The sequence below is a fragment of the Archocentrus centrarchus genome, chromosome 1, assembly GCF_007364275.1.
Source record: "Archocentrus centrarchus isolate MPI-CPG fArcCen1 chromosome 1, fArcCen1, whole genome shotgun sequence".
Lineage (NCBI taxonomy): Eukaryota > Metazoa > Chordata > Actinopteri > Cichliformes > Cichlidae > Archocentrus > Archocentrus centrarchus.
Genome location: NC_044346.1, coordinates 4315429 through 4342300, shown reverse-complemented (window position 1 = coordinate 4342300; position 26872 = coordinate 4315429). Strand labels below are relative to the sequence as shown.

General features: G+C 40.4%; 1 protein-coding gene across 1 annotated transcript in view; it reads left to right on the top strand.

Moving 5' to 3' along the window:
- The window catches only part of lcor (ligand dependent nuclear receptor corepressor), a 76996-nt gene that overhangs the window by 47088 nt on the left and 3036 nt on the right, over positions 1 to 26872 (top strand). The window contains exons 3-6 of the mRNA XM_030729907.1: positions 5858 to 5937; positions 9515 to 9647; positions 18566 to 19048; positions 23361 to 23451. Coding sequence (XP_030585767.1) covers positions 5858 to 5937; positions 9515 to 9647; positions 18566 to 19048; positions 23361 to 23451 — 787 coding nt within the window. The remainder of the gene's footprint in view (positions 1 to 5857; positions 5938 to 9514; positions 9648 to 18565; positions 19049 to 23360; positions 23452 to 26872) is intronic.

The following is a 26872-nucleotide window of genomic DNA, read 5'->3' as shown; positions in this document are numbered from 1 at the left end:
AGAAGACCACAGCGGGCGCCACTCCTGTCACTAAGAACAGGAAACTGAGTGCACCAAAAACTGGACAACAGAAGACTGGATAAATGTTGCCTGATCTGATGAGCCTCTGTTTCTGCTGCAACATTCGGATGGTAGGGTCAGAATGTCTTGTATCAGTAGGTCAGGCTGTTGGTGCCTGACAACATCAGGGCTCCTAATGAGATGACGGATGGTGTCCTGGGGGCTCTCCTCCCAGATCTGAACCAGGGCATCACTGAGCTCCTGGACAGCCTGAGGTGCAACCACAACACAATGCCCCAGATGCGGTGGAACCGGGAGGTTCACATCATGGATGTGCAGCCGGCAGATCTGCAGCAACTGTGTGATGCTGTCATGTCGATTCGGACCTCTGAATGTTTTCAGCGCCTTGTTGAATCTGTGCCATGAAGCATTAATGCAGGTCTGAAAGAAAAAGGGGGTCCAACCTAGCACTGGCGAGGTGTACCTAATAAAATGGCTGGTGAGTGTACAGCTGGTGTCTAGAGATGTAAAACCTCATAATTATAATCACAGCCTTTAGTTGAAAAACAGTAAATCACCAAACTTTGAGAACTCCAGCGTCACGCTGTTGATGGAGCTGTGATTCCAACATGGTTAACAAACTCGGATATATAAATTTATTATAGTAAGTACATTTGTGGTTATAGAGCATTCTGGATCTCAGGATGCTGTAAGAGTGTGTTTGCATTCATGTATTCTGCCATTTGTTACTGTGCAAGTCATTCCGCCATGCACAGTACTCAGAGCACTTATGGGAATTACAACATGAGTTTTTACATCACCAAAACATCCAAACCCAGTAGTTAAACGTTCTTGGTGGATGTTGTGAAAATAAAGCAAAGGAAGGCTGCCCAAACACACACAGCTCACTCTCAGAAAAACAAGGTCAACATGGCGTTCTGGTGTCATGTGACCCATCCCCCATCAACTTAAGGCATTTTAAAAATATTTCAGGCATGTCGTTTCACTCATGCGTTACACTCCTGCATGCACATGCACACTGGCGCATTGTCTCCAAGTAAAGCTGGCACATAAACACCAGCGAGAAGTTATTCTTTGTGACTTGAAGGGAAAAACGAAACTAAATTAAATGCTAAACTAAATGCTGTCTCATGAATTATTTTCCCTCAAAGGGCCCTCATCTTCCTTTGTGTTTCCCAGACTTTCTGTGTAAAGCTAAAGTCAGCCAGTCCTCAGTTGGAGTTACATATTTACTGATCTGAGTACTGTGGGTGCAGAAAACTGGTTTCTGTGCCTACGATCAAAATGTCAGAAATGTTAAAGGTCGGTTTAAGAAAGACGCTGTTGCTGTGCGATTCCGAGCAAATGAAGCTGAAGTCTAGCGGATTCCCTGCTGTTTGGCCCGTTATTCGCAGTAAACTTGTACACAAAACCAAGCATAATTATGCAGGGTGCTAAGGGGCAAACACTAAGATATGTAAAGATACACAAGCTCACATTAAACCGTGTGGATGTGCAGTGCAGAGAAATCATATCTGCAGCAGCTTGCAAAACTATGTTTCCCTTAATCTCAACCAAACCTGAGGTTTCCTGGTTTGTGTGTTTGAGGAACCGGGAGCTGCTGCTGCAGATATGCTGAGCTGATTAAGTGCATGTAAACAAGCTGAGAGCTGAGCGGGGACCACACACACTGAAAGCTTCATGTAAACAGTGCCAATATCGTCTTTGTGTTTACTACTTGCACACACTCACAAATACCTTGAATACTGAGTGTGTGTGTCGGGGGGGGTAAGCTGGCTGTGGGATTGAGGCTTAATTGGCGACTTCCTAGGGATACTGTAAGTGGCACAACCGCGAGGTTCAAGCACAACTCACCTTTGACCTTTCTTTCCTGCAAGAGACAAAAAAAGAAAGGGAGCGAGCGGTAACTGAATCGTCTGCATGGGAAGCTGGACTGTTATGGCACATATCCACACGCATACATTAAAAAAGGGGAAACTAACGAAATGTATAAGCTAGCAGACTTTCTTCACAGGAACTGGAAAAGAGCTGTAGTCCGACTTTGCTGTGGGAAGTGATCAAGATGTGAAAAGGACTCGGCTTTTATAGCCAGAGGGGACAGTAAAAGAAGGATGAGGGTTCAGCTGCTCTATAAATCATATTTGTTATGTTTTCATTGATCATCATGTTGTTCCAAACATTCCTCAAATATTTTGGTTCTTGCAGCCTTTTGTCTTGCTCATCGCAGCGCAGTGTGAAAATCAATTTTTTAAGCTTTGTAATCAATTACGCTGCAGCATCAAATGTGAGGAGAGCGCTTTTCTTTACCTCGAAACAAATAATACAGCTTTTACAAAACTGATTGCAGACTTGCTGTTTACTGTGAGGGATTATACAAGTCAAACAAATTGGATTATTGATTTTCTAATCTTACAAAGTAATGGAAGGTCATGGTACGGTACAAACAAACGTACAAACACTACTGTAATGTTAGTGCTGTCATCTGTCTGTAACGTGCTGTTGCCGTTCTGCCCTCGTGTGCTTTACTTTCGTGCCTTATTTGCTTTTATTTTGTAAAATGTGTGCTTCTGCTTTGTGTGTTTCAATTATTGTCAAACAACAGGATGCGGTCTTATTTAGTTTATATTGTAGCTCAAATTTGATTGTGTTTTGTGTCTGGGATTGTGAGATTCTGTGTTCAGTATGAAGGTATCGTGAGGAATTATCCTATAAATATGAATTTTCCTCTTTTTCCTTTTATTGTTCTTTTTATGCTTATAAATGGCAAACGAGCAAAAAAAAAGATGGATAGAAAGATAAATAGATGTATGGACACAGTTGCTGATATTAGTTTGTTGCAGAAACATCAGTTTCCAGTGTGTATGCCAACTCACAGTCAACACAGAGGAGGAAATTGAAATGACGAAATTTATTTAATCAAACGAATCTTACCGTGAACAAAATGTAGATCAACTGTAAAGAGTGCAAGGATGAGTGGAAATGTATGCAAGCCGTGAACCAAACAAGAGTCCTGGTTTCTGGGGGAGAAGAGAGATGATGTAGGGAACTCAACCCTGTGATGAAGCAGTCGCAGAAGTGGTGTCAGGTGTGGCTCCTCCACGGACCCACCTCTGCTGCTCTGCCCACCTCCCACGCAGAAACATGAACAAGCAGAGTGGGAGGGTAACAAGATGGGACAGCATAGAATCGCTAAACACGGCTTCAGGCCATTTACAAATGTTTCTTTATTACATCACAGTGTACTGTATATTTTTCCATTTCTGATGGAGGCGAATGAAGCATTAAAGATCAGCACCAAGTTCTGCTGTTCTGCTAATAATAAATCAGCTCATTTTTAAATTTGATTTTTAATGCTCTAAATATTGTTATTCATTTCAACCTAAATAAATCAAGCCCTGCTCCGGCATTTCATTGCATCGCCAAAGAAACCTGTGACAGTTAAGCTTTTCTAAAATTGCATAAAATGATGACATCCGTCCTCACGCGCAGTGCAGTCCACGAGACGTGCTCTGCGATGTCCGGAAATTACAACTAAATTTGTGTTTATTTTTTCTGCAAGGATCGCACAATATGAGTAACTACAGAGAAAAGCAGAGCTTTTACTGCATTTTGTGTGCAGGTGTAGCAGGGTAATAGGTAAACAAGGAAAAAAGTGAATCAAGAGCAAGAAATATCAAGAGATTTAATGAGACAGAGGGCATTCCTATACTTATTAAAAATGTATTAAAGAAAGAAACAGACTTTGCTTGTTAAGCACTGCAGATATATCACAGCGCTGATCTTAACTATGTTGAAATGAACATCACACACGTTACATTTACCGGATTTTTACCGTTTAATGAAGTTGTGATTAAATTCTCACATTGTAACACTTTGTGAAACACTTTGGTTTTAGAGTCGACGTGTCTGCTTAGCTGCAGAGAAGGTGTCATTTTGGAGATCTGAAGATTTGAATTGGCACATACTTCATATCCACAGGATACTGTGACCATATCAATATTGTTCTTTTTCCTCTCTGTGGAGCTGACTCGTCCCTCCTTTTCCCTTCAGTCTGAAGCACACTCCATGTTTTCTGTCACTCCTCTGGCCTTTCCTCTCTTTCTCTGCATCTATCTATCTATCTATCTATCTATCTATCTATCTATCTATCTATCTATCTATCTATCTATCTATCTATCTATCTATCTATCCATCTATCCATCTATCCATCCATCTATCCATCTATCCATCTATCCATCTATCCATCTATCTATCTATCTATCTATCTATCTATCTATCTATCCATCTATCCATCTATCCATCTATCCATCCATCTATCCATCTATCCATCTATCTATCTATCTATCTATCTATCTATATGTATGGCGCTCACTGGTGATGCAGTTTCAGATTGTTCTGAGCATTTTAAATGGAGGTGTAATACCATGGCAACAGCTCAGCTGTAACCAGATCAGAAGGTGCTATGTTGGTAAAAATGTATTTCTGCCGCTGACATAATCTCAAATCAATCATAAGAGCAAAATCACAGGATTATTATTGATGTGAGAAACCACTGATCATGGATTATATGAAGCTTTTTGTGGTTTTCTGTCATTTATATAGTATAGTCTGTTATACATGTGTACAGTTATAAAATGATGTTTAAATTTCAGCTCCTGCCTCTCCATCAAACTGAGTCTCGATCGTTACCATATGCCCAGTAACATCTGTCCTTCCTGAGAGCATTTTGAGTATTTTGATTCAGACATTCTGACAAAAAAAAAGCAAACAAAAGGAGCGAAGTCTCCCGGCTATTCACATTCTCATACTTTCCTATAGAAGTTTTCTCAAGGCCATTTTCTAGGAGTGGGCTCTGTCTGTTTTGGACAAAGAATATATAAAGGGCCATTATGTGATTTAAAAAAAAAAAATGCAGTTTTCATCTTTATTTCTGTATGAAATCTGTGCCATTATTTTCTTTAGAACTTTAAAACTAAAATTTTGCCTTTTACATACCTCAGTGATAAATGCCTATATGCTGTCAGTGCAAACAACGGCAGTAAAAAATATAGTTTTAATAAATAGCTCTATATAGCATTATTATCACCTCCAGAATGCTTGTGTATATTTGATCAGTAACATTGTTACTTTTTGCAGAGGTGGGTAAATACCTTTAGAAGCAAAGACTCTGCAGCCTTCCAGAGACAGAAGACAGGAAGCCGTCAGGATTTTAGTTTAATGATGTGAAGCTGATACAACTACAAGGACACGCCAGTGAATTTCTTCATCCAGAGAAGCACATTTATGAGAAATCATTTTTGGGGGAAATTATCCTTTCTATGTGAAATGGGCATGAAGCAGATCCAGATATATTTACATGCACATCTCACACGCACAAAGGAGGAAGTCCATGCTGCAATTGTGCTCTAACAATAATGTGCTTGATAGCTGATTGAGCTTATCTGTCAATCACAGGTGGGCTTTATTTTCACACAGCATGCTTGACGTATGAAATTGGCCGTCGCTGGAATTTAGTCAGCAGCTGCGCTTAAAAGGGAATCACTTTATTGCTGCGGTTGATGGGAGTTGTGGTCCCCGAGCTGTCACTCGCTGTAAGCTTGTGAATTTGGAGTTTTCACGTGATACATTGCGCCTCACTCATGTGCCTGGATGTTTAAACCGAATAACTGCAATAGTGCAAAACACAATAAGCGTTTACCACATTGTTTGGTTGTTTGTTGCTGTCTCTGTTACACTAACAGATTCTGTTCCCAGGAAGAACATCCGTCAAGTTAGGAGAGTTTGAGCGTTATGAGAGTTTGAATCAGTCATTAACTGCATGCTTTCTGTCGTTCAGACTGTGAGCCAGAGGAAGTGTCTGACTGGTCCTTTGATGAGAACTGTCTCTTCTGCTGCTTGAGACGTGAGAAAGTCAAGGTAGGTGGCAGTGCATTTCAGTCTCCCTTTCAGATGAGACCCTCTCATAATTACATGGTTGGGGGGAGGTGGGAGTGGGGGGGGCAGGTTATAGTGGAGAATGTTATAATGTTTAACTCGGTTCATATACAGCTATCGACCTGCTATAATGCTAATTGTGCTGTGGCATCTGTGCCGCTCTGCACACGAGGAGAGGGAAGTCAGAGAGAGATGCTGAGGAATTTATTTATTTTATACTTCAAGCACAAAGAATAAATTCTGACAGTTTTGCTTTTATTTCCTTGTATGAATGTGGTGAATGCGGACAGATACAGATAGCTGACTTAACATCCATACATTTTCTTCCACTTATCCAATTAAGAGTAACAGGGGAGCCTAGTGAGAGAGGCAGGGGACATCCTGGATGGTTCAGCTGAGATGTGTTGAGACAGACAGACATTCACACCTACGGTCAATTTAGAATCACCAATTAACCCGACTGTCTTGTCTGTGGACTGTGGGAGGAAGCCAGGGTACCTGGAGAGAACCCACATGAGCACTCCACACAGAAACGCCCCAGACTGGATTTGAACCCAGGACCTTACAACAGTGCTAACCACTGCGCCACTGCGCCCCACACTGAACTTAATAATTGTAGCTTTTGTCCAAAAAAAAAAAAAAAACTCATATCAGCAAGAATGCAAATAAGCACATTTCCTAAATGTTACAAAAAAATAAACCAAAATGTAGCTTTATAAAATCATTGGGCCTAAGTATATGTAAGGTGCACATTGAAACACACTTTTACCATCTAAAGCTTTCAAATAAAAATGGGAAGGCCTTGGGTAATGTATGAGAACATGTTCTTTGTGCAAAACATTCAAAAACATGTTCCACTCAAAATGTTCTGTAAGTGTGGCAGAGTTGATGGGAGAGGGAAAATGTTCCACCTGAAGGTTTTACAGATGTAAAAATAAAATGTGAGCGCTCGTGTGTTTCAATTAGCTCTTTCCATGTGCATGTTGTCAGTAACAGAGATGAATGCTGCTCTCTGTCTGTTCCAGCACTTGTGTTACTTTTGTGAAGCAGCTCATTTTCTTTGTCCACATTTTCTGTATTTTTGGTTCACTGCCAGTTTTAAGCTTCCTATTGAAAAACGCCACCTTTGTCTCTCCTCCTCCTCCCGCTCCACTACTTGTTATTTGTGTTGTTCAACCATCGTGGTCTTGACCCCAATTTAACCTATAAAAGGAATGTGACATAATGATTTGGAGATGTGTGTGTGTGTGTGTGAAGGAGGAGGAGGATACCGACATGATTGTAAATTAGTTAGTCTCCCACAGCAGCCGAGCTGCTGGTACATCCTCAGAGTTTCTCAGCTAAAAAAGCACCCTGAGCAGAATAATAATGAGTTTATTGGACAGGCTTCTGTTTAATATGTACAAATGCAAAGATGTGGTCATTGTGCTCCTGCTCATTCCGCTGTACAGAAGGCTTTCGTGTTTTGCAGGCATTCATTGTTACTCCACTGCACTTAAAAATGAAGAACAAAAGGAGCAAGGATGTTGGGGGGGTGCAACAGTCTCTGCATGATTCCAGATGGGGTCCCTTGTTGCATGTAGCCCCCACTCTCTGATCACCACAGTCGCCATTATAAACACCGCAGGGGACATGTGGATCAAAAGACAAATTCTTTAAAAAAAGGAAAAAAAAGAAATCAGAAATGTCATGTTAGGCTGGAAGCTGTGATAAAAATGAGTCACATATCATCTGTTAATTGTCATACCAATATTATCACATGCTTTTGAATACATCTCTATGAGGGCAAGTGAGTGGAAAAAAGTACTGGTGCTGTTAGACTGCCAATCCTTCTCTCAGGCGGTTGATAGAGGAATCTAATGTTGAGGGCCCATTGTGTATTTATCTTAGAGCTTTGACACATATCACACAGAGTTCACTAGCAGGTGCTTTGTCTTTTAATTTTCTTCCATTGTTTCTATTTAGTTCAGGGTAAATAGTTTTTGAGATGTTGACATAATGTATATGTGGAGATACGTATGGAAGAAAGGTATGTAGGGATAAACAAGGAAGGGAAGGAAGTTAGGAGGGGGTGTCCTTCTCTTAGGCATTGATTGTCACTTGTTTTTCAACTTGACCCTGTTCTGACCCCCAAGGTCGACCATCTGTCTCCTAAAAACATTCCCATTTTTCCGCCGCTTACTTCCATCCCTGCATCAAGCCCCCATCTGCCTCTTTTTTTCTGTCTCCCTTTTTGTCTTTCTTTCTGTCTCTCTGCTCATAAAGCCATGCTAACAGTGGGTGTGTTATCAAAGCTCACTTGTGCATGTAATAGAGTAATCACCAATAAGATATGAAGAAAAATCTAAATCAGCAACCGGAGCTAAATCAATTAAACAAAACCTTGCAGGGATTCCAGAGGATTTTTCCACCAGTATTTTCTAAATGGTAGATAATTGTTACCTGCTCACATTATGCAAATCATGGCACCTCAATTGTATTCTTCTTCTACGCAGTTTTCAGTTTTTATTAATATGGTATGGTGTGAGCACTCTCTCTGTCTCGCCATTATTACCCTCTGCTTGTTTGCGAGATGCCAGAAGAGCTTCAGTGGGCGGGAAACATCGATTCATTGATCTGAAGCCATGCAAACTGCCAGCAGAACGAGAGAACTGAGGGGTTAAAAGAAAAAGAAAAAGCTTTTAAAACACACTCATCTGTGGTGCTTTGTTTCTTACCACACGTGCACACAGACACACACACACACATCAAATTTCCTCTTTTTTTTTGCTGTAAAAATAATGGTAACACAACACTGGTGTTGATCTGGTCAGTCATCACACCACCTAATTTTATGCTTTGTTTCTTAATAATTTCTTGTTGGGGCAACGTTGGCTCAGGAAGGGGCACGGGTTGTCTACCAATCAGATGGTTGGTAGTTTGCCTCCAGTCTGTATGTCCCAGTTTCTTGGGAATCATACTGAACCCCGAGATCAAAAGAAGTCGCCCAGAGGTTGAGGGTGTTGCACATTCATCCTCTGGGCAACCAGTTGTTCACCACAACTGCTTAAAATCATTTGCTGAATGCAAAAAAAAATTCAATGCAATCACCTGGCAACCACTGATTTTTTTTTTTTCCTAGTCAAATTGGTTGCTTCCCTATTTTTACTCAGGGAGAAGCCACCACTTCTCCCTGAGGTGCCATCTTATTGTCATCTTAATAAAAACCCTATGAGTGTGTGTGAGGGTGAATGGGTGAATATGGCTTGCTCTGCAATATTTTCAGTGGTCAATGCAATATAAATGCATACCAAGATAAACAGAAAAAAAAAAAATCCACTATGAATGCCTGTATATTTTTCAGGCCAAAGAATGGAGAAGTCTGCATGTAGCTGCCGCACAACGTCTCCTCTGTTGACACAGAACTGTAGGAGAATCGTCGACACCAACAGCTGGACATGTTTAAGCAATCATAATGAAAAATTGCTAGTGGAGCTCTGTGATGGTAGTGTGAGGGTATTAGTTTCTGATACACCAGACCTTTACTCACTCATTGGGCTCTGTGTGTTTGCCTGTGTAGGAGCACAGTGTGGAGAGCAGTGGAGGCAGCCACGTGCTGTCGGAGTGTGAAGACTACAAACAGGAGCAGTCTCGGATCAGTCGGCTGGAGAGACAGGCTCAAGACTTCCTCAATGCTGTGTTCCACAGAAAAGGTACGACACACACACACCCTTCGTCATCAGTCATTTAACATTTACTGCGTTCATTGTAGTTATGGATGTCCTGAAGATCTTCCCAAAGGTCTATTTTAGAAAGATTAACCTGGACCTATTATGCATTTTCAAATGGTCTGTCATAAATATATGCTGCATTGATGGTTGTTCATGTTAAACGTGGCCATAATAAAGTTAGCATATATGCAAGTAGTCAATTAAGACTGCTTTAAACACTGTTTTAGGTCATTTTTTTCTCACTCAAGTCTTCACTGAGAGATAATATCCTTGATATGGTTATCTTAGGCACACAACTCTGACTGTGAGGACAAAATATTCACCCACAAGCTTTTTGTAAACATGTTTATGAGGGGTAGCCAATCAGAAGAAAGCTGGCTTAAATGATGAACTGACGGTCCGCATCAAGGCCCAGTATAGTAAAAAATAAAGATTATCATGAACCATCAATCATACAGTGATATTCTTTCTGTGGTCAATTTCCAACTAGTTGCAATACCAAGTTGCATTTAACATTTTTCCCCAAATGCCAAATATAGCTTAACTATGTCATATGCACAATGTCACTCACTTTTGTGAACTTAAATAAATGGTCCTTCTAGAAAATGACCCATCATGCTCAGCTTTAGGACCTGAAGAAGAGATGACACAGGCCTCTGTAATGCTTGAGTGTCATCGACATAATATGACAGTACAGTTGGAATGAAAAGGGGCCAGGGATTGATCCCTGAGGGACCCCACATGTAACTTTGCCAGAGTTTCACATTTGGGACAAAGACATTTCTGCCTCGCAGGTAGACCCTAAATCGGATGAGAAATGGGCCAGAGAGGCCGACCCAGTTTTTCAACCTGTGCTAACAGTGCCGTGATTATTGTGAGAGGCCATGCAGAAAGCTGTGGAGAGGGATATTTTACACAGTTGAGTTACAGTGAGAAACTAGTATTGAATTTGGAAGGTTGGATACTTTGAAAAAATGACAGGTGAAATCACTGGTGAAGATTGTCACATATACACAACCCAAAGAGAAAGTTCCATTATAACAGTCATAACAAAAAATGCACAAACTCAGCAGCAGACCTGTCATGAAAAGATCCTTTCATACAGCCAGACCAGATGGGGAGTTTTATGTATAATTAGTCACATAAGTGCTGTAAAAAAGTATTTGCCCTCTTCCTGATTTCTTTCTTTCTTTCTTTCTTGCATATTTGCCACACTTACATGTCTCAGATCATCAAACAAATTTTAATATTAGACATTGATAACCTGACTAAACCCAAAATTCAGTTTTTAAATGATCATTTCTTTTATTAACCCCTTAACTGGCAGCAAAAAAATCACCTGACAAAAACTACATAACACCCTCTGGTTATTATTGGCTCTGAACAACCCATTTCATAGCCTATTAACTGGCTGCGTCTGGTCCGCCGGCCGAATGAAGTGCATTTATATGGCAGGCTAGACCCGCCCATTTTGACTGACACCTCATTCGGCCAATCATGTTAAGAAATGGGTTTCCCAGAGCCAATAATACTCAGAGGGCGTCACGTAGCTTTGTCAGGTGATTTGGTGCAGCCAGTTACATGATTGGCCGAATGACGTGTCAATAAAAATGGGAGGGTCTAGCCTGCCATATAAAAGGGACTACAAACGGCCCGTCACCGGGCCCTTGCCAGTTAAGGGGTTAAAGGAAAGAAGCTACCCTAACATACCTGGCCCTATGTGAAAAACATACCCCATTGTTAAATCATGAATCAGTTGTGATTTAGCCACATTTTTGGAAAGCTGGGTTCAATTTCACTAGCTAGACCCAGGCTTGATTACTGCCAGACTTGTTGAATCAAGAGGTCCCTAAAAAAGAACCTGTCTGACGAAGGCCCAAAGATCTCAGAAAGCAACATGCCGTACCACGATCTAAAGAAACTCAAGAACAGCTGAGAAACAGTCATTGACATCTATCAGTTTGAAAAGCGTTACAAAAATTTCTAATGCTTTGGGACTCCAGTGAACCACGGTGAGAGCCATTATCCAAAAATGGAGGAAACTTAGAACGGTGGCGAACCTTCCCAGGAGTGGCTAACCTACCAAAATTACTCCAAGAGCACATGAGTGACATTTTGGAAGGTTTGAGTCCTGTTACATCTGGTGTAAAACTAACACAGCTTTAAATAAAAAGAACATCATACCAAGAGTCAAACAAGGTGGTGGTAGTGTGATGGTCTGGGGCTGCATTGCTGCTTCAGGAGGAATTGCCGTAAATGATGGAACCATGATTTCTGCTCTGTACCAGAAAATCCTGAAGGAGGATGTCCGTTCATGCCCTGAAGCTCAAGCATACTTGAGATATGTCTCAGAATAGTAAACTGATACACACAACAGTCAAAAAGTCCACGTCTGATTGCCCCATAAAAACAAAACAAAATAAAAAAATAAAAAACAAAATAAAAATCCCAAAAAACAAAAAGGTTTTGGAGTGGCCTAGTGATAACCTTAAACAGGTCATGCTGGAAAACCCGCCAACTGCTGGAAAAGCCACCAGTGTGATCGAATTAAAACAATTCTTCAAAGAAGAGTGGGCCAAAATTCCTCCACAGTGATGTGAAAGACTCATTGTCAGTTATCACAAATGCTTGATTGCAGTTCTTGATGCCAGCGGTGGCACAACCAGTTAGTCATTATTTAAAAACTGCATTTTGCATTTACTCGTGTTATCTTTGTCTAATATTAAAATTTGTCTGATGATCTGAAACATGTAAGTGTGAGAAATATGCAAAAAAAATACCCTAAAAAATCAGGAAGGGGGCAAATACTTTTTCACTGCAAGTCTTGCAACCTTAATGTAGAAATTTCTCCTTGCTTTAACATTAATTTAAACAACCTTTAGCAATGCTGAATGTCTGCATCATGCCTTCACAAATAAAATAAACCAAAAAAATGTGTTAGGATACAGGAACATTTGTAACACACTAAAAATCAGTGGAAACACAGTTGAAGTAGTAATCAGGAGGTACAGCACAAACCATATTAGCACTAATCAGAGCTGCAGTGGCCATCCTCCTTAAAAGAGGCACGGTGGTTGAATTGGCGCAGTGATTATGGAAATCAGAGATCCTGTTACTGCTCCAACAGTGTGAAGGACACTGCACGATAACCTCGATAGACGCGTCCAAGTGGAAGACTCTTGCTTTCTCTGTGGGACAAAACTGCAAGATTAAACTTGGCTAAAGAACATGAAAGAAAGCCTAAGGAATATTTGTGAGATGAGACAGAGGTAGTGTTGTTTGGCTCAGGTTAGATCCAGCATGTGTAGCATCAACCTGGCCAGAAGGTATTCAGGAAGTGATGCAATTTTGAATCCTTCTGCATCATGGTGATATACCGTGTATACTATACTGCAGTTCTTTTCATTAGTGTCTTCCATAATTGTGCTCCTACTCAAGCAAGCATTTAGAGCACGTTGTCTTGTCTGTAACTGTTTTATAGAAGTGGTATCAGGGGGTGTTTGTTGGTTTAAAGTTAAAAATTAACACTGCCGTTTCTTTGGGAGAACCGGTTAGACTGCTGACTCTGCTAAAATGTAAGAGTCTACTCAGTGACCTTTACCCTAAGGCAGACGCAGTGGGATGAAAACTGTCCAAAAATGTGTGGGCATTTCAGTGTGAGGAGTTTAAGGGCTTCACTTAATCTCAGAAGAGCCAGAGCACAAACTCGCAAGTACACAGACGGCAGCTCGAGATGAATTTTGGCCACCTGAAAATCAGTTTCAAGAACAGTCTGTATCTCGGTGCGATCCGTCCAGCTGTGTCTTCTCTCTGCTGTAGGAGAGACCCGGGCCACGCAGGTGAAACGTGTAGTGGGAGAACATTGATCCAAAAGGTGGCACTGAGAGAATGCTTTACATAACACAACATTAAACTGTATTGATAAAAAGCAAGAAATGTATTCTTGATGTAGTCTCAGCCTGGCTGCTGTTTCAATATATATCAACATATTGTGGAAACTCAATATATAGCAAAGCCTTTATGCAGAAGATTTATTTTTGTGCAAAACACTTGTTTTTATTACTTAGTTTGCAGTGATCAGCTTTTAATTGTATTGAGATACGGTGTTGATGTTCTGAAGGATGTTTCTCTGCTTTGCTGTCGGAAAAAAATTCTTCTTTTATCAAACAAGGTGCAGCTTCTGGTGTTAAAGCTTTTATTCTTGCAAGAAAGTAACAGTCAGGTGGACAATAATTCATATAAGCATTGATTATCATAACCAGCGCAAAACATATTTTTCTAACATTTGCTAACATGTAAGAGTTTGCCTTTAGCCTGAGGCGCACACCTGTCTCAGTGTGATGATTTTAAGGGCTTCAATTAAAAAGAAAACAAAAAAAAACTTTTCTAAAATCTTGCATGTACAAAGGACACAGCTGCATGAAGAGCAAATGCAATAAAAAAAGGTTTTCCAAAACAGATCTTGGGTATTTAGCATTTAAAAAGGTTCAATATTCTTTATTTAACCTTTTAAATGCAAAATTATCTTTGTTCTCGCAGGCAGACAGCACAGATCCGATTTTTCACAGAAAAGAAAATGAATGCAGCCTTTCTGTTGTCAAATCTTTGTCACCGCGATGCCAGATATTTGAGGTGTGACACTCGATACCGCAGCGTGAACGTGGCGAAGCCGCCGCTGAAATGAAATATTTGTTCAAATCATCGTGAAATGCCTTCTGTCTTTTGTTACCTCTGAGAGCTTCTGTTCACCATTATCGGGCAAATGTTAAGCTGGCCTCCTCTGTCATTTCCTGTAAAAGGCACTTTTACCTGTTTCTTCCACTTTCAATGTGACTCCTTCCTCACATCTGACTTCAGTCACTTATTGTGCATTAAGGCGTATCTGGCATTACATATGTGCTATTATCCCCCTGTCCCCATTGAGACACATTCTTGCATCAGTCTTGCATGTGGACACGATGTCATCAATATTTGGGCTACATCCATCAAATTAGCTGACTCATATGTGCGCAGCACTTAGACCACACAATCAGAGCATTTCCTGTGTCTTCGCTCCCTCTCTCTCCAAAACAACATTTACAAAACTTTCTTTAACTCGTTAAACTCTTCACTGCCCAGTACCATTGGGCCTTCAGTGGTGAATGGAGTCATGCTGAATGATCTGCTAAAAATCTACTGAAGCATATTGGGGTCCATTGGATAAACAGTTAGGACCCACATCACATGGCCACAAATTCCTTTAGCATTCCCTAGTTTGACTTCCAGCTGGCTGGACCTTTGCTCCACATTTCCTGTCTACTGCAACTGTCAAAAAAAAAAAATTCATAACTGAGACTACTGAGTTCACAAAAATCCTCAAACCTGATTAATCAAATGAAATTTGGGTCTTGATTGTACATTTAAACCAGATAACAGTTGGATGTTCACGTGCCAGAGGCTGCAGATGACGGTTAGCTATAAATCTGGCGTAAAGTGTAGGTGCCATCTTAACTGTGGAGCTGGAATTTGTATTTACAGTGTGTTCATCTTTAGTGCACCTTCTGCTGAATGTCTGAATATTTGCTGAGTTGCCACAATCCCCTTTAATCTAAGAACGCTTCGCGTTCAGTCCTGAGGCAGGTGGAGATTTTGTGACGGCGGTGCAGCGAGTAGACGGTGGAGACAGTGGCTGCTGTATTATCAGGAGGAAGGAAGCAGATGTTTGTCAAGTCAGTGCCTCACCCCAATCAATCTGGCTTCACTCACACAGGGAGAGATGCCTGTGGAGCTGCTATATTTAGACAGAAAAACAGTCCCACAGGCATAGGCATGATGTGGCACACACACACACACACACACACACACACTGTCATTCATATAGTAACAGATCCAGAAGGACCGTCAGGCACATAAAAACACTGCATAAAACAAGTTCACATTCACCAGCAGGCAGGAGTGAGGAAGGTGTTGTCATGTAACATCACTGCTGTGTTAGTCCTGTGCAGTGCCTGTGGTCATTTTTTTATCATGAAAGAACGCGACATTCAGCAATTACTGCGAGGAATTCAGGTCCAGACTGAGTGATTTAACAGCAGAGTTGTCTGTGACGATGAAAACATCTGAGTCAGTTGGCCTGGACAGTCGTCACATTTAGGTAAACAGCCACACAGCGGCTTCATTTATAATCCATTAGAGCTGTAACTATCTAATCATTCAAAAACTCTTCTTATCGTGTGTTTCAAATGCAAAGCAAAGTTTTTATGCGGCACAATGTCATAAAAAAAGTCTATGCAAAGACGCAAACTGATGGAAATCCGCGCTCGGCGACAGAAATAGAAGTGAATACGTGTCTGTGTGAATCTATTTTAGCTTTAATAAAAAATCCCTTGGGCAGAAATCCTCCCAGAGGCTGTGGATTCTCTCTGGTGTGGGTTTGCCACTCTGTATGATTCAAGTACAGAGACAGAACAAAAAAAAGAGGCTTGGAGAAAATTGAACAAAATCGCAGGACTTCTGTGTTATTTCTGAAAAGATGTCACTGTTACACAAGCAGCACGAGGCAAAAGTTTGTATCTGCTCTAAACGCACCGTTAGATGAAACCACTTGTTGACTAATACAGATGAGAGCATAGCATGTGAGGCCCTAAACAACCTGCTAGAGACAGGTTGGAAAAATCTTACTTTAAAGTGAAACTTATGCATCAGGTTACAGTCTTTTTGAAACGCTGATCAAATTAGATTCTTGTTGTTTGTGAACTTTATCAGCTGGTCCTCATTTGTTTGTCACTTGTCTTCTGATTATTGCAGGGACAGTTTTGCACCATCCAGTGTGGTATTTAGCTCAAGAAGCGATACTGTGAACACGATGTAAGATGATGTGTAAGGACCCTTATTCCCAAAGCACTTCTGTCAGTGTGGGCAAAGGGCCCCACGGTGTATCTGTCTACCAGAATAACACATGTTCTAAACTCAGTTCAGGTGAAAGCACAGAATTTGAAGTTCATTGTTTGTGTCATTTTAACACTGCATATGTTTATGCATGACTGCACAGGAAATTTGATGTTTTTATTCTACAGGAAGTAGATAATTGATTTTTGTTCAGTGGACGTGCTCCTGTGTAATAAACTCGTGTCATATTTTTATTGAAAGAGTTTATGGTTCTTTGCAGGACAATATATTTTCTTTTTAATATTCCAAACTGCATCTTTTTTAACCTTTTTATTATATTCTTTTGTTGATGTTTCTGTTGCCATGGTGATTTTAATCATCTACATGTGTTTTGATACTGTTGTTCATTTTCATTGTTCATATTCTTGTATTGTTCACACAGGAAACATTAAATGTTAGCTTAGGGATGGAGCAGTAGAAGAAAAACACAGTCAACAAATATTTTTAAAAATTGCTTAATATATATATATATATATATATATAATTATGTATATCATAGTTAGATTTGACCAGCCTGACAGAGGTTTGTTCACCAGTTAATCTGTAACAGACCAGAATCAACAGCGGGCGACCTCAGCTCGCTGAAAGAGCCCAACCAATATGCCAGTCTGTTCGCTTCACCTTTACTCTTCATCACAAACTAAGAAAGATCAATGTTTTATAGCATTTTTATACATTTAGTGTGCAGAAGTTGTTGCTCCTTTATTTGAAGCATACAGCATGGTTAAAAAAAATTGCACAAGCTAGGGTCACGCGCTCAGATGTGCGATGAATGGCTGTAAAATAGCAGCAAACACATTCTGTATTCTGATGCCTTGCTCAATAGGCAGGATTAGGGGTTGTGTATACTGTATGTGCGGCACATGTGATTTTTGGATTATTTCAGCACAGCTTCAGGATTACAGTTTTGGGGCTAATGTATTGTTTGAAGGATTTGGGGTCTGACTCAGTGGCATGAATGAATGTATCTGAATAATAATAATATAGTTTCTGCTTCTAAAGGGATAAGTAGAGCTGACTTATCTGGGACAATGCCAGATTAGTGGATTAATAAAAAAATGATTGTTGTCATTGTCACTGTTTTGGTAATGCTTAGTGTGCATTAAGCAGCGAGATCAATGACCAGCGTTTGATGTGGATTTGTTTTGTCACAGCGGGGGGTCACAGAAAGTTAAATTATGAAATCTTTATTTAAAAAAAATTTCCTCAATGCTCTTCTGATACTTGTTGGGCTTTGAAGTAGTTTTTTTTTTTTTTAATTCTATTTAATTTCACATATAGTGCCAGTTTTCAAGAGTCTAAAGTAAAAAAGCACTTATTTTTTTGAAAAATTCAAATAGCCCATGACTGCGAACTTTGTCTAAGAGCAGAAAACTCAGAAATATTCAGTTTAGGTTGATGTGAGACCGAGAAAATAAACAAATGCTAAAAGATGCTGGAGACCCACACCATTTTGAAAATGGGTTTGATCAAAAAATACTCAAATGATAAAATTGCTGATTGTATTGTCAAAGTGACTGATTTAATAGTAGTTGGCTGTGTGAATATGAAGACTGTGGTGTCTGTACCATCTGGGCTGTTTGCCTGTGTAAATGTATTCAAGTGAACACATTGCTGCAAGATCAAATCCTGGATAAACTGCTCTGAAATATAGTGTTTAGAGATAACATAGTGCACAGTGCAAGAGTGAAAACAAGAAGGAATCCTGGGAAATTGATGGAATGACTGCAGAAGCCCCAGCTGAATAATGGCAGGCAGTAATCTGTTGTACACACTGATATCATGGTGTTTTCAGCATGGTCAGTATGCAGGCTTAAGCCCTTCTTCCAAGTGATTTTTGGATTATTTCAGCAAAGCATCAGGATTACGTTTTTGGATGAAATGGTATAAATAAGATGAACACTGAACAACTGAGCAAATTCCTGAAGGACTTGATGCTAACATGTTTGCTCTCCTGTCTTGTTTCTCTCCAGACCTCCCAAGTTTCTCAGACCCTCACATTCCTCTAGTGGCTCGTGAGATCATGCAGCGAATGATCCGCCAGTTCGCTGCCGAATATACCTCAAAAACTACTCAGGACGACCCGCCCCTGCCCAACGGCATCATGAAGGACCAAAGCCTGCCGAAAGCGGTGTCTCTGGCCCCGGCCCCCAGCTCCCCGCCCGGGCCACTGGCTGCGCCAAACTCTCCTCCATCTTCTGCCTCCTCCTCTCCATCCCCAACCCCAGGACAATGCTTCAGCCCCACCTCTGCTGCTGCTGCTGCTGCCTCAGCACTCGCCTGCACCCAGAGCAGCAACGGTACGGGAGCCAGTAACGGTGGGGGGGGAGGAGGAGGTGCGGCTGCTGCCTCTGCACAGAATCCCGTCCTCAGCAAGCTTCTCATGGCTGACCAGGACGGCCCATTGGACCTCACCGTTAAAAAGAACCAGGCTGATCCGGAGCCCTGCCAGCAGGGTGAGAGCAGCACACACACACATACACACACACTTGTTTCTGTCAAACAAGGCTTTCTTTAGAGGCTTGTGTGAACCTAAAATAGGAAAGCACCAAATCATAAGTCAGTGTGTAAACAGGAAGGGAGTCTGCGCAGCGTGGCTGCAAAAATACTTTCCACTTTGCATTTAATACAGTTCTGCAAACATGACATACAGGAGCAGACAGGAGTGTTTAAACAACAGTTATAACTAATGTATAATTTTGTGTTAGTTTGTTGGTAATCTAGTGGAATTTGAATTTTGCTGCTATTATTAAAATAATCAAAATCTAGATATATATAAAAATGGAAATGTAAACAGACAGAATGGAAACACATGGCAAACACATAAAAGCTCATTTAAAATTTTTAATTGAACTTAAAATATTAACAAAAAATCCAGCTGTAAAGAAAGTTACTGTTCGTTTTGATCTTTTATTAAACACACACTGGTTTGATTGCCTTGCTCAGGTCTCTGATTAATGTTCTCATTTTTCATACTGACAGCAAACATTTAAAGTAAAGAGTTATACATCATCAGATGATAGAACTCATCATCACAGGCTGCACATAATTGTTCATTTTCAAGTCTGAAAGCTTGTACACGTTTTCCTCTTGAACACGACCGTGATCGCTGAAAAGACGTGCTTTGAATCGTGCGGCACTTTACCGAGCTCAGAAATGTAGCTCAGGGCTCAGTCTCTGTTTAATCAAACTGAACCAGCAGGGGGTCTGCGGTTTGATCACCGAACAGGCTGCTGGGGTGAATCAGCAGCTCACTGTTTCCACCCTCACAGTGTGACCGATCATCCACGTTAATACCAGCTTTTGGGAATCTGCTTACAGTAAGCTTACTTAATTTTTACAACAAAAAAAGATGTAGGCATTAGATCCACCTCATGGTCTCTCACACACACACACACACACACACCTCAGTGTGGGCTCAGACGTGCACACTATGCTCGTTTGAATTACACAGTAAATGTAATTGCAAGAGAGAAAAAACACGAGTGTTCTGTCAAATCTGTATGACTGCTGACTGTCAGCTGAAGCAGGCTGCAGGCATAAATTCTACAGAGAATCGTGTTTTCATTTGAAGTTGCATAATTTGTTTTATCCATCACCACGCTGCCATTAATATCTATGCTAGCTAATTGTGCTGCTATTAAAGCATTACATGTCCACAGAGCACGCTTTTCCAGTCTACTGAAAGTGTCATCAGGAAAATATCTTAATATTAAGGTGTGATAGGGGTACAGATAGAGTATTGTTTTCTTTCTTTTTGTTTTGGTTTCTTTTAGGCTAACATAAAATGTTGGCGTAAGGAGACAGATTTCCTTTCACACCCAAGTTCTTTTAAACAAAGTTTTACTGGACATCAAACAACATGCAAAAGCATATGCAAATATACCATGAAATAAAATGCATGGCACCGAGCCAACTTTCTCTGATTGGCTGCCACTCACAAACAGAAGATTTGAACAGCAGGTGGTTGGGGCCTCTGTGCTCACAGCCAGGGTTGAATGCCTGAGACGGCCGCATGAAGGATATCTGCTCTCACTGATGAAGAGCCAAGAGTGGAATAAAAGTGTTCTCAGAGCAGTCGCAAGTCTGAATTTTTGGCTCACATGGATTACTTTTAAATACACTGCATGATTTGGAACTGTGGCCAAGTTTATAATGAACATGCACAACTGTAACTATGGTTGTCATTATACTAGTATTTCAAACTCGATACACCCAGGAAAATATCTGATACTCCATAAAAATGAAGGGGCATATTCAGTACAGGTCTGCCCTGCTTTATTGGCCCGGCGTTGTTTCCTGTGCTTGTGGTGACGTGGCACCAGATTTTATTGCTAATCAAATAGAGTGGTAAATTATGCTGCACTGTCTTTGTCCAGTTTCTGGTAGAATTTTTTCAGCTTCAATCTGACATGATACCAGTTAGACATAAATAATTGTGCTATCCTGTCATATTAACACTGTCCGTTATTGTTGCAGACAGGCAGGACTGTAGCGTTTGCTGCCGCGCTCCAACATTAACATCGTTGGCTGCACCCTGCTGCCTTAATAGTAACGCCTAATGTGGGTATCAGGTAATTGTTAATAGTTAAATGTCCTTGTAAAGGTTCCCAGATGTTTGGTATGCTGCTGGAAGCCTCTACTTTTGCCCAAGTCTTCACGTAAGGGTCAAACATAAAGGGAAATTTGAAGGTTTTGTAATCATGTTAATAATTTTAATGAACTTAAATCTCCTCCCATTTCTTTGTCCTGCCCCTTCTCTCTCTATATGAACATAGCACAGACTCTGAGCATACTTACACAGTGATGTGCAGGTGTTACACAGCCTTCTGAAAGTTACAGGCAAAAAAAAAAAAATCTGCCCGGCATTTGACGCCCAGTAGGTGTTAATTTCGCAACTTATGAGTAACAGTTCCTAATCTGATTAGAATTGAGGGCATGTTGCTGCATAAATATTCATGTTGAGGTACTAACTTTTTTCTATGACAGTTTAATACTGTAACACGGGGAGCTCATATTACCACCATCAACGTGTTCTGTAAAAACAAGGCATGCTAATGTAGAGGTCGCTGATAATTAAAATGTTCATTAGCGCAGAGAAGGACCTCATTAGTGTAACTTGTTATGTGTAATTTATCATGGTTGGTATCCCTGGGCTTTTTCTTACTTCACTGCATTTTGTTAAAGATAATTTAGGAGCCAAAACGTGCACATGTACCGTGCTTGCTTCCTTGTCACGTGTATGCTGGATGGAGTGTGCACACATACTGTAATTGTGCTGGTAAGATTAAACATTTTGTGAACTCTATTTTTCTTTTTAATATCACCTAAGACTCCCTTTTTCTTTGGATTAAAAAACAAAAAGCTTCTAAAGATTGGGCTGTGTGGGTTAGAGAGGTCGGCCGCACTTCAGGGGTTATGAATTTATCTGCATTCACTGCATTGCTGAATATAATGTATGATTTTCAAGCTCAGATCTAAAACTTTTGAAAAGGTAACTACAGTGTTCACAACTCACAGGTCCTTGGAAATGATCAACTGTTGGTCTGATTTAAATATTAAAAGTATTAGAATTTTGTGTTTTTACCATTTTCCACTAAGAAAAATGAACAGATTTCCTTGAAGAGAAAATTACATAATGCACCAATGTACACTTTTTTTTTTTTTAATCTTACTTTATGTCACTACATAGGATAATCTGTTTTTTCTCCACGTGTGTGTCAGATAAACATATTGACAAATAAGCTGAGATTTCACACTCAGCATGTAGCCACAGTATTTCCAGGACTTCACTGCGAGTGTCTCACAGATCCCACCTGTTCTGAAACACACAGAGCATCTTTTTTTTTTTTTTTTTTTTTGCCATTTAAACAAAAAAAAAAAAAAAAACGGGGAGGAAAAAAAAACAGGTGGTTTCACATACACACACAAGCAGTTGCCAAAGCTGTTGACGCTCATGATGCTGATTGATCAAGCAGTTTTCAGGCACTGTGTGGAGGTAAATGTTATGAATCTTTAAGTCTTGTGTTAGCCTAAGGCAGTGTGAAATACTGTTGTTTTCAAATAAAAGTCCTTGCAATAATAGTGGAACACCACACACACACACACACACACACACACATATATATAATATATATATATATATATATATATATATATATATATATATATATATATATATATATATAAAATGGCGGATTGTGTCAGTGTAGCAAAGAGAGTTTATACTTACTCACTTGTATGGTATGGTATGGTTGCTATGGTAACTGCCTTCCTGCTCAGGTTAATCAAATCTTGATTGCAATCCAAAACCTTCTATAGGAGGGCATTAAATATGTCTGGTGAAAATCAGTCAGACTGGACTGAGGAGGAGAAAATGCAGATGCACGGTATGCAAAAAGAAATGTCGGAAAATATCGGGAATCGTTTTGCAGATCATTTGTTCTGCCTTTTATATTTTTTAAATGCTTGGCGGTTTGTGTATGTGAAATAGGGAATCCTAATAGGTTCAGTTCTGTGTTTTTACTCTGTGCTTTACATTAAAGACAAATTAATATTTGGAAATAGAGAAAATAATCTAAGAAAACACCCTTACTGTATCTCCCTCTTCAGAGACGTGCTGCAGAGACATGCAGACATATACAATAAGACCTTCCATGACATTACACGGGTTTTGGCTCTTCAAAGACGAGCAGTGCATTGAACAGAATTGAAGCTCGGTTGTGTTTAATCTTTTTTTTTCTCTCCACTCTGTGTGTTTATTCTCAGATGGCGTCCTAGACCTCTCCACAAAGAAGAACCACAGCGCAGGCAGCCCCAAAGCTTTGCCCAGCTTCACCCCCAAATCCGAGGTCAAAGGGTAAGACAGCAGGATTAGGCAAATTAGCCTGTTTCAGCAGAGCGGCTCAGTCATTGCCTGAAACAGCACTGGAGGAGTTAAAGCATTGTTGTGATTTTGCACTGCACTTCACGGGTTATGGTTCCTTATCTTTCTAAGGGATACTAACTAGAGGAGGCACCAAAGCTACACTTTGTACCGATACAGACCAAACTTTCAGATGTAACTTTCAACATATTGATTCCTAATTGCTTCTTAATACTTGATGTAGCTTAAATAAGTCCATTAAACTGATTTCCAGCTCTACATTTTTATTCCTGGGCTCTGCTAGAGCAGCTTTAGGCCCCGGTCACACAGGCCTACAGACTGGCAGCCTCCAGTTGCCAGGGAAAAGTGCATAATCTGTGACCAGTTTGCTGGAGGTTGCTGGTGATCTATAGCGTGAAATTGGTGTAAACACCCACAAACTACTTGCTAACCAGGAGTGAAACTCTGAACTTCAATGGAAAAGTTGCACCTTTTGAAATGTATTGGTTGCAGTGATGAGGTTAAAACTTTTACTTTGTAGGCAAACGTTCTGTTTCTGGTTTCCTTCACTCTTTTTCAAGCTTCCGTTCAGCTCTAAGAGTAAATGCAGAGTGTTTGCAGATGAGCCAGTGCCTTCCATTCAAACTGCGAGCGACCGCAGCAATCTGCCATCAACCAAAGCAATCACATGGATGTTTTTGGTGCAGCACCCTCAGCTGTGTGGCCAAGATGACCATATTTAGAGATTTCTTCTCTTACTGGCATCATACAGAGCCGAAAATAGAAAAAAAAAAAAGTTTGAAACTGAGCATTTAGAGCATTCTGAAGCCTCAGCTTTTGGATCATGGAGATTATTTGTACATGTACTGTACTGGTCCCATTATTGAATCTGTAGCCATATTTAAAATGGGCCTTCACAACATTATGAGTAAACTAAAGAAAAGCATAATAGTCCCCTTTAATAACTGATGTATAGTCAATATTTGCTCCATCAGTGTACTGCATGCATTCAGAACAGATGATTTTAGTGACATGAGGCTGCAGAATAGTCAGTTTATGAACCTGTATTCACTTTGGGTTAAAAGTGGGGAGCTGTTAACAGTTAAATTATAGGTCATCAGATTTTGTTATGACTACACGACTCCAGCTTGTTTTACATACTTGATGCGGCTGTCATTACTAAATGCTGCCATTTCTGAATGTAAAATGTGACTGGGAAATGGTACAAATGCAAGATGCCCTGTTTCTGTATAGCTGTGTGATGCTTCCATGTGATGCTGATGAAGATGTCAATTTAATTTGCAAAACATTGCTGTCCAAAAATATATGGCGCGAGCAAAATTTTCAGCCAGGTATGGTGTTGGTTCAGGTAGGCCACAAAGTCAGGCTCAACCTTAATCACATAAACTCAGCTGACGCCCTTCCACTCATCCACTGCCCACAGTTGCTGCACATCTGCAAGCCACTTTTCAACCCACATCCACCCCGACTCCTCCTCCTTTGTGTGGTCACTGATGACTGCTGTGCTCTGGGCTGCCCACAGATCAGTTATCCCACTGCCCCCAGCTGACGGTGCACAGCTACAACGTGTAGATGGTGATCTGCAAACCTCCGAATATGACTCACCAAAAAAAGTGCGCTTCTTCCATCCATGGATATTGGTTCATGTAGATTCCAGCTCTCAGATGTTTGGATTATAAGTCACTTGGAGTTCTGATTTAAAACCACCTAAACTGTGAAACATGTCGAACCTGCTTGTATAAAGTTCACATGTCTCAGTCATGTAGACAATGAAAAGAGTTTGTGTGCATATTCTGGTTCCTCCAGCCAGAGGATTCATGAGCTCATGCTGTGCTGCTATTATCTGTCACAAGAATTGCTATACCTCCTACATTATTGGTCAGAACTGAATCAAACTTGAACACAATGATCACCTAATGGTTCTTCACTCAAATTGATCGCACGAATTGTGATAGATCATGAACCGGATGAGTTACTACGTCATTGACATTCTGGTAATAAGTCAGTGTTGTTGGGATTTACATAAAACACAATTTCATTATAAAGCAAAGCGAAGGGCTGCAGGTCTTGAAAAGACTCTGCCCACCCTCAGTTTCTCTACATGTCTCCAGCTTTCATACTTAATTGATTTTATTCTGATGACCTGCAATCTGTCTAATGGTAATGTGATGTAGATCTGTTTGATCAGTTGGCATTCCTGTGCAATCCATTCTGTTAAAGTTAACATAGTTTAGCTTGAGGCCATGTCAGAATCAGAAGCGAACAAACAATTCATGCTAATTGTGTTAACCATTTTCAGGAATGCTTTTGTCCTGTAGGTCAAATATGGATTAAGACAGGTTTGATTGAGAGAGCGAATGTGAGCAGGGAAACCTCTCACCCACCGTGTCAGGACTCTGGTTTGGATCTGGGTGTAAATACGTCTCTACCTGCTTCTGAGCTGAGGTGGTGTGTTACATTTGGGCGTATTTTAATGAGATGCGTTTTTTAGTTTAGTTTCCAGCTTCCTCGTTTTAACCCAAACACTCTGATAGTCTTGGCTAGACTGTCAGGTTACCTCTTTGTTGCTGCTTTGGATGATATTGTGATCAAGGTTACCATTGCTGAGAACATTTAGGTGGAAACCAGCAGACACTCAAATATTCTCTTTTCTTCCCCTAACACAGCAATGTTTTTCCTGCTGAAAAGCCAAGGCTGTAGTTCAGCAGGTAAATCTTGGTGAAGAATTTACACAACAGGATTTAAACAAAATTAGAAACAGCACCTTTAGCCTATGAGGATAGATCTTCTTCCTAAGGGCCCAAAGGTCTAGGTCCATGAGCCTCACTACCAGTGAGGCTTCTAATGATGGGATCATGTAATATTAACTATAGCAGGAGACAGATCCTGTACTTCCAGCCTGGCTAGCACCAAAACATTTTCCACAGCTAGACATTCCTCAAAACAAATAGGTTAGTATGTGCAAGTATACACTGCAGCTTACTGTCAGTTCATCTGAAATCATTGTCAGACCATGTTTGTGTGACAACCTTAGACAAAACCCTTTGTTTTTTTTTTTTTGCTTTTTTTTTTAAATCTAAGTAGTGTCCCTAAAATGATACTTAGCTGATCATGATACTTAAGAGCTGCAAAAGTTTAGAAAGAAAATACTGTTTTGTTTGAAATAGTTATTCAAAGCATTCAAGAAAATGAAATACTGGCTTCAGGACACACATTTCTTTAAAATCCGTCTCAGTACAGAAGTCCTTCATACAGTGTTGCTTCGAAAGCACAAATCAAACTCCCAGATGCTGAGCGGATCTTTCTGTCTGTCTCTTCGGGGATCCCACGCTTTCATGTGCACTCCGTTGCTCTTTTGAATTTCAAAAATGTAGATTGTCTTTGAATCCTCAGA